The following is an 8,834-nucleotide window of genomic DNA, read 5'->3' as shown; positions in this document are numbered from 1 at the left end:
ATATATATATATATATATATATATATATATATATATATATATATATACACACACATATATATAAAAAATATATATATATATATATATATCATTCATTGCAGGGGTGTCAAACTCCATTTTCATTTTGGGCCACATCAACTCATGAATGTCCTCATATTACTGGAGAAACGTGATCTAGCACGGCCACTAGGGGGCTCCCAAGACCAATTTATTTTTCTTTCTGCATGTATAGAGTGATTTCTACTTGATATCACACACGCACGCAAACAAACAAACACACACACACACACACACACACACACACACACACACACACATATATATAGTAAAACAAAAAATCACAACTTTATAATTAAATTGTGTGAAATAGAATCATATAGAAATCATTATTTAAAAAAAAAAAAAAATCCAATCAGGGGCCCCCGAGTGGCCCCGGGGCCCTGAGCAGCTGCTTCGTTTGCTTATGCCTTGAGCCAGCCCTACCTGGTCAATTTATTATCGCTGTGTGTGTGAGTGCGTTTCTTTTGTAGATTAAGCAAAATATCCCATGAATACCTGGGCAGATTTGAACAAAACTCTCTGAAAGAAACTAATGCATTTAAAGTCCATTTAAAACATTTGAAGTCAGTCCAGTTCAAGATGGAGGTTCAAGGTCACACTGACTGTGGTCAACAAAAAAAAAAACAGCTATAACAAGGACAATTTTTAGAGATATTGATAAATATTTGGTAGTAGCTGAGAATTTCTCTCAGCACAAGAGAACATCTCACGAGATCTCATGAACAAACGTCAGTAACAAGTTTGACCCAAATATATAGTAACTTTATTTTACCTCTGTCCCTTCGTATTATAAGACTTTTTTTTTGTTTGTTTAAAACTCTGACATGAAATCCCCACAGGATATGCATCCCTTTAATGAATTCTAGGTCTTTAATAGTTTATTAATAAAGTGTACCCATTTTGTACATTTGTATTTGGTTCCTATTTAGGATTTCTAGCCGAGAAAAGAACATAAAAGAACAAAGTCGCTGTGATTTTACCAATAAAACCCAGTTCGGAATAAATATGGTACAGTATGCATAAAGTAACAAGCTCCTGCAGCGATTATCATCAATTTTAAATTAATTTTGTCACACCTAAACTAGCCTTGAAATCCTGCTGAATCCAGCTGGTTTAAATGTAAGCCTTCTGATTTTAACAAGTTTATCTTATTTTCTACTGTAGATCTGAAACATATTTATAGGCTTCTGGCTGCCTGAGACATGATTTCCTTCACATGTCTCAGCTTAAACTTTTGCCCACACCTGCTCATTTATATTCTTCCTCAGCGATCGTTTGTTTTCTCCTCACTCTTTTCCCACATTACCGTTGCATGCACACCTGCAGCTCTACAAAACTCATTAAGTACACCCATGTACATATATTCCCTGCACGAGTCGTGCTGGTCACTTCATTACTAAACTTTCTCAGTCAGGTCCCTTTATATTTGTCTGTGTCCCTTTTCTTCTTGTAGCTTTATCCTGGTCGTCATGGCGACGAGTGACCTCCGCCCCTGCGGGTGAACTGACCGGCGCATCATGTGGATCCCTGAGGGGTTTACGCTCCTCTCTTGAATCTGGCATGAAATGAATGTTGAAACAGTGAGAATGATCTATATTTGGAGACATTGTCAGAGAAATCCTAATTAATGGCGGGAGATGGTGTTAAAGCGCCCACCACATGTGGCTGATGCCGTCTGCTGCTTCTCCTCCTCCTCCTCATCGTCATGTTGCTCCTCTTCCTCTCCAGAGGAGGGCTCCTCTCTGCCAGCTGAATTCGAATCTAAAGAGGACAAATGAGCCTGGGCCATCATCTGCACCTCTGAAAATACAGATTTTACAGATAAAGATGGTTTTACTTCTCTTACCAACAAAATACTAATAAAAAACAATGAAAGACTCATTTTTTTCTCCCATTTATGAGTATTTATATTTACACTTTCTATGTTTCCAGAAAAAAATACATTTATTTCAAATTATCAAAAGGCAAAAGGCAGGCAATATTGTATTTGACTGCATTTGCGTGAGTGCATTTGCCTTTCTGTTAGCAAAATATTTAATGAACTGCTGTGTGGATTTTAATGAAACGTAAAAAATACAAATTAGATGTATAAATGATTAATTTTGGAGGTAAACTGATACAAGAGGGCTGCCACAGCAGAGCAATATCTTCAAACACAAAATACTGTCATAGCTCTGCTCTCTGTCAGCTCCTCTGTCATGCTGCACACTCAGTAATCACTCAACTCATGTCACCTGTCACCGCTCATTATCCCACAGCTCCACCACCTGGTCCAGTCAGTACTTAAGTTCACTCATTCCACTCAGTCTGGGCCAGATTCTCTATCCTGTCTCATCAGCAGTAGACTTTCCAGCATTCCATTGATTGACTCATCACGTTCATGACCCTTGCCTTGACCACGACCACGCTTTTGCCTCAGCCCTCGTCTGCTTTTGCTCATCTGATCAGGTACCGACTCATGCTCTTGTTTTTTGACTCTCTTTTGGATCACGTACTGGATACTTCTGCTGAACAACTGACTTCACGGTATGAACTCTGCCTTTCCCTTCTGACTGTTTTTTGGATCATGGATTAAAGGTCAAGCTCATTCTGTATCACGGACTTATCCTTATCCCTGAATCTGATTCCCACAGATTCATTTCCCCAATTAGTCTCTTTCCCCCTGCATCTACTAACCTTTATCTTTTAGTTGCAAGCCTGTTGGACTCCGTTCCAGTGGACCTTAACATCAGTTCTACTTCTACTGGCAGCCCGCCACTTCAACACTACCCAATCACGAACTACCAATAAGAAGATCGGAACCGGCCCAGAACCGGACCTACTCCAGGGTTTTACTTTATTTCACAATAAATCTTTTAACCCTCTCAGTGGTTGTTGTTGTTGTTTGCGATCCGGCCTCTGGTTCATGACAAATACACTGTAACTCAGTCAGATTTAGAGAAAGTGATCTAAAATTTGGGGTGGAAGTAGCTGAAACTCGGTCCCAACTTATACTCCAAGAGCTGATCAACCTCACACGATCTTTGTTTAAAACTTTGTCATTAAATATTTGTCGGTTAGCAAAATATTTCACAAACTGCTTGATATATTTATAGAAAGTAATCATTGGAAGAACCGCTACAACTGATTAACTTCTAAAATGCTCCCAGCAAACACAAGAAATGCTGTAACTCTGTCAGCTTTACAGACATTGAGGTAAATGTGTAGTAGTAGCCGAGAGTCATCGTCAACACAGAATCTGAGTGCTAACACAATGGGCTGTTTAAAACTTTTGCACAAAAGGCGGCGGGTAATATGCATTCCTTCAAGAAACGCTTTAGCCTTTATTTAGTTATTGATTTGAGCCACTAGACTAAAGAGATAATTCAGCTATTTTAAAGTGTTTTGTAAAAGGTTTATAAACAATATCTTACTTGTTGCAGATAGCACTTTGAGTTACCTCAGTTTGAAGAAATAATTTGAGTCTGACCTGATCGATGAGCTAATGGCTAGTGTGTTCACGTTCTAGACCAAAGTGGAATGCCACCAACCTAAAATAACTCCTATCCTATAATTTCACAGCCTAGCATAGCATAGCTAGTTGTAGCACTTAAAGTGTGAACTACCTGGAATATCTCTACCACCATAAAACTTTTAGATTGGAGTTGTTCGAAAACAAAGCAGTACACTTTTGTCTTGGCTCGCTCAATAATTCAGGTATACAATCCAACATTTTTCAGTCAGGTCATCTGGAGTTTTTTTTTTTGAGCATGGACTTTGTTGTTTTGAACCAGTTTGACATGACGGTCGACGGGGAAGAGGTCCTGCAACGGAGGAGGAGGCGTGCCAAAGAGACCATCTTATCACCAACATAACTGGTTTGTTCCACTTTGGAGTAAGCGGTTTGGGGAAAGAATAAGTTTTGTGTTGTGCGTTTCCTCGACTGATGAAGCCTTCTGGATGGAAGGTGAAACGTTTCAGCACAAAAAAAGAAACTGTCCAGGTGACCTGACTGGAAAATGTTGAATAACGGAGTCCTTTAAAACTGAGCTCGCCTCCATGCTGATGTAGAAATGTCCGTATTAATGTCCCCAAAAGTCAGTTTGAGGTGTGCTGTAGGTGTTCACATGTAGCAGATGATAGTGTAAATCTAATTTATGACCTATTGCTATTGACTCCACATGACCTCTAAAACTGCTGCAGATTGTTTCAGACTTTCCTCAAAGCTCAGCCACATTCAAATCAGATGTTTCGGGGGCCATAAGTGCATTTGTGAAATTCATTCTGTTTCCACTTCCGTCCTGTGTAATCAACGCAGGAACAACAAATAATCTGGGTTTTCACATGACGTAAGATGAAATGCGATTCATCAGACCCAGATTCCACTGTTGGACCAATGTAGAAATATTGTTGCTTGTGTTAACATTTGTGTTATCTGTGTCAGTAATGTGTGTGTGTGTGTACCATGTTGCAGCTGCAGCTCTGTAATCCAGGATGATCCAGGACAGACTCACAGCTGTCTCTACTCCTAATCTCACATTCACACACTCGTAAACATGAATCTCGCTGCATTTTGGATGCAGACATATCCCAGACAGAAAGCACATGGCAGTTTTCATCCATATGGTTCATATCAGCGTTTGCCCTTACTTGTTGTCTTTGTTACATGATGAGAACTTCAAATCAAGACAGTTTCAGAAAAAGAAACATATTTACCTTTAAGCGACGGTGGCTGGTAAGTTGACATGTGAACCAGTTTGTTTTTTAAAGCGCCATTTTCCCCCAGAAGCCACTGTGGATATAAAACGTGTAAATCACCATTCACAGCTAATAGATACACCCCACATGTGTTAGTGTTAGGTTCGAGCATGCTCAAATACTCAAGACAAACTGTAGCCTTGAAATGATATACAGTAGTCCCTCATTTATTGTGGGGGATCCGTACCCTGAAGCCCCGCGATAAGTGAAAAACCGCGAAGTAGGAATAGTAGTACAAGCAGTAAGCAGTAGTTTATTTTATATATACATATATGTGTGTGTGTATATATCCCACACTTATGCAATATTCTAATTATGTTTCTAAACTCTAAATGCTCTAAAAGAGCACAGAAAGTCATGATTTCCCTCTCTCTGCGCTAGAGTTGCAATCGGGTCCAAAAATCTGACCCGACCCGGCCCCAGCGCGTAGCCATCATTTCCAAACCCCACCTGATCCGATGAATTAATAGTAATTACAGGTCCAAACCCCAACCCCGCAACCCCCGACATTTTTAATTAAGCTTTGACTGCTAGTTATTAACGGTCGACATACGCGCGCGGCTGAGTAAAGGGGCAGAAGATCGGAGCTGAGGGGGTGTTTGTCCTTTCATGGCTGTCACTGTGCATTAAATGCTTCCCCTGCTTCTGCCTGCATTGAACCCTGCTCTGACATGGATGGTTTGTGATCTCACTTGTCTGGGTTGTCGGCTGTGCGCATCCGCTGAGCGCAGCGGCTGAATGAACGTCCATTTGGGCGATGGATCTCTGGCAGTAGTCCATCTGAAGCTTAACTGAACTTTTCACCTCTTTCAAGGTCGGTCAGCGCGCGGTGAAATGGCCGTGTGTGGATGGTGAAAGTATGGCAAGCCATGTTGTCATACAATTGGATCTTTAGCCGCGCGCGTCCGCTGATGAAATCAAAACCCCGAAACCGACCCGGCCCGCACATTATTATTGACCGGCCCGGTCCGAATCTGGGTCGGGCAGGACCAGGCTCCGGGTTCGTGTTAGAAATGACAACTCTACTCTGCGCTGCTCTCAGCCACCTGCAAGCGTTCTTGGCCGCGCCCACTTCTCCGCTCTGCACAGAGAACAGCTGATCAGCTGCAGGAGGAAGCTTATCCTGCAGTGTGGCTGCACAGAGGTGCAGCAGGTGCTAAATAATTTAAAACAATTTATTTTAAATACAAAGTCCATGTCAATCGTGTGGCTCATCCATCAATCAGCCAATTGTGTGTCATGTCCAATCTTATTTAGAAAAACCGCGATAGAGCGAGTCCGCGAAAAATGAACCGCAAAGAAGCGAGGGACTACTGTAATATTCTACATACAATTTTCTGAGACACAAAGAAAAAAAAACAACAGAGGAAAAAACATTGAAATTTTGTTTGCAAGACTTGAAGCAAACAGATAAAACCGTTTTATTCTAAACATTTTATTTGTTTATCATCTCCCAAACTTTCTGCACAAAAAACTACACCTAATTGATTTTTGTTCAGTCTACAAGAAAACTTCGAGCTCACTCCTTAACTGTGACTTATTCTAAACTTAAAACATACATTTGTAATTGTTCTGCATAAATAACCTTCTACTGAAATAAACTCCAAACATTTTAGGACTAGTTTATTATTGACAAGCGTTTGAATGCTTCATTTATTGTGTGCACTTTAGAGCTCACCAGTAAAATATTAATGTTCAAGAAAAAACACATTTCGCTAACGCTCTGTACTTAAAAAAAAAAATTGCTATATTGTTGTGTAATAGGGCAGCACGGTGGCGCAACTGGTAGAGCTGCTGCCTCTCAGCGAGCAGGTCCCTGGTTCAAACCCCGGTCCAGGGGCCTTTCTGGGTGGAGTTTGCATGTTCTCTCCGTGCATGCGTGGGTTTTCTCCGGGTACTCCGGTTTCCTCCCACAGTCCAAAAACATGCATGTTAGGCTGATTGGTAACTCTAACTTGTCCCTAGGTGTGAGTGAGAGAGTGAATGGTTGTTTGTCTCGTTTGTCTCTATGTGGCCCTGTGATGGACTTGCGACCCGTCCAGGGTGTACCCCGCCCCTCGCACAGTGATTGCTGGACATGGGCACCAGCGACCCCCGTGACCCAAAATGGAATAAGCGGGTAAAGATAATGGATGGATGGATGGATGGATGTTGTGTAATATAAACATTTTTATGCTCATTTTAGACTGTAATAAACCTAAATTTAATTTATGAAAAACATCAGTAACTATTTAAATCCACTGAAGCTAAATAAATAACATTCAAATGGATTTTATTTTAAGTGCATTTCTGTGGAGTGGTCATTAGTCGTCAGTGTCTTACCTGCAGTAGACAGCAGTCAGCTTGAACTCAGTTTAGAGAATTGGGAATAAATTTCTATAAAGCTAACATCTACTCAGATGAGTGGCCTTTTAGGAGCAAATTTCCATTATTTAAAACAAATCAAACCTCATAAATGTCATTGCAGCTCAGAAATTCTCCACAGAAGTCCACCTGAATTATTCTGAGGTATAGCTTTAAAGGTCACATTTTTAGTCCTTTGCTGGGACATATCAGCTGACGGACCTGATGTGGGCCGCTGTCCTCCTCTGGAGATGGTGGGTCTGTCAGTCTGAAAAGGGTGGCAGGTGTCGGCCTTCGGCGTCGAATCTTAAAAAATGAAGAAAAAAGATTATGTTGTTTTGATTGTTAATGTACAGATCAAACTATACAAATATCTTCCATTTTATACATTCTAGTACCAGTGAAAAAAACTGTGTACTCTAAAACAACAAATACCTGATTGATTTTAAAAACCCAGTCACAGCAAACTACCAGCAGTTTATTTGTTATTTAACACAGTTGTTTCTGATCTCACGTCTGCTGATTTGTTATATGACAAAAAAAATTTTTTATCATCAGCAAAAGATTATTCTATGAGCATTACTGAATAAGGATTACATTTGTCTTTAGCTGGTAGTTAAATTATCAGAGATACAAGCTGTGGAGCTCTTGTTCTGATTCTATCTCCTCTTCAGCCACGATATAATAAAGTAAAAACTGAAATTATTCCTTAGATGTTAGAGCAGAAAATAAATAAGTGTGTGGTCATTATCACGTCCGAATACAACTTTAGATGAACAAATAAAACACTCTGATGAATTAGCACTTGGTAAAGATTATACTTAAAGATTCAACATCCTTAAACTTTAGAAATTTTGTTTTATTTATAGAAAACTTGCTACTTGCTGTTTTTTTGTCAAAACTTAAGCAAGAACTCCAGCAAACTAAAAATATAACTTCAAACATAAGATTGTTGCACTCATTAGTGATGGGAATGGCAGTTCTTTAAAGTGTACTGAATCCCTAGAATCAGTTCATTAAAATGATTCGTTCAAAAGATTCATTCATTAGAATGAATCGTTCGTGAACGTCACAATAGCATCCCTAGCTGTGAGATCGTGATTTACACTGTGAGAATGAATAAAGTGACGAAATCTGTGCAACCAAACAGGAACTTTCTTTCTCTTATTAATGAGTCATTACCATAAAATGTGATTGAATGACAAACTTGCATAACACTAGAGGATATAAGTATTACTGTTTATTGTTTAGTTACTCATGCATTTCTTTATTTCTCGTCAACCATGTAGCATCCTCGACACCCCAAGTTCCCCCAGCTCCATTGTAGCCTACTGCAACAACTACATGTAAATTAACTGTTTTGTTTTAAACTTTTTGTGACCAGGATATCAGTGATAATTATCGATTTATTAATTTTCTGTGCCATTTTTCTCTTTTTTAGGGGTTTTTGTGTGTGACCTATCCATTGGAAAAAATGCAAAGTTCTCCTTAGATCAGAGGTCTGCCACCTTTTAGATCAAAACAGCCATTTCTACCCTTCACTTACTAAACAAAATGTGTCTAGAGCCACAAAATCTGCTACAACGGTGATTATCAACTGGTGGCTCATGGGCTGCTTCAAATTCGTATGAAGGGGTTTTTGTTTCCAGCCAGTGGGGGTGTCTTAAAAAATAATAAATAAATAAAAAATAATA

At 39.7% G+C, this 8,834-nt stretch overlaps 1 protein-coding gene across 1 annotated transcript in view; it reads right to left on the bottom strand.

Moving 5' to 3' along the window:
• Nucleotides 1–1,002: 1,002 nt before the first annotated feature.
• The window catches only part of LOC119423674 (protein phosphatase 1 regulatory subunit 1B), a 16,153-nt gene continuing 8,321 nt past the window's right edge, over nucleotides 1,003–8,834 (bottom strand). The window contains exons 2-5 of the mRNA XM_037691079.1: nucleotides 7,363–7,446; nucleotides 4,756–4,831; nucleotides 1,717–1,860; nucleotides 1,003–1,615 (exon numbers count right to left, since the gene is read on the bottom strand). Coding sequence (XP_037547007.1) covers nucleotides 1,467–1,615; nucleotides 1,717–1,860; nucleotides 4,756–4,831; nucleotides 7,363–7,446 — 453 coding nt within the window. The 3' untranslated portion in view covers nucleotides 1,003–1,466. The remainder of the gene's footprint in view (nucleotides 1,616–1,716; nucleotides 1,861–4,755; nucleotides 4,832–7,362; nucleotides 7,447–8,834) is intronic.

This window comes from Nematolebias whitei, chromosome 17 (genome assembly GCF_014905685.2).
Source record: "Nematolebias whitei isolate Nwh7 chromosome 17, NemWhi1, whole genome shotgun sequence".
Lineage (NCBI taxonomy): Eukaryota > Metazoa > Chordata > Actinopteri > Cyprinodontiformes > Rivulidae > Nematolebias > Nematolebias whitei.
Note: the sequence above shows the minus strand (reverse complement) of the source record. Positions and strands in the feature narration are given on the sequence as shown.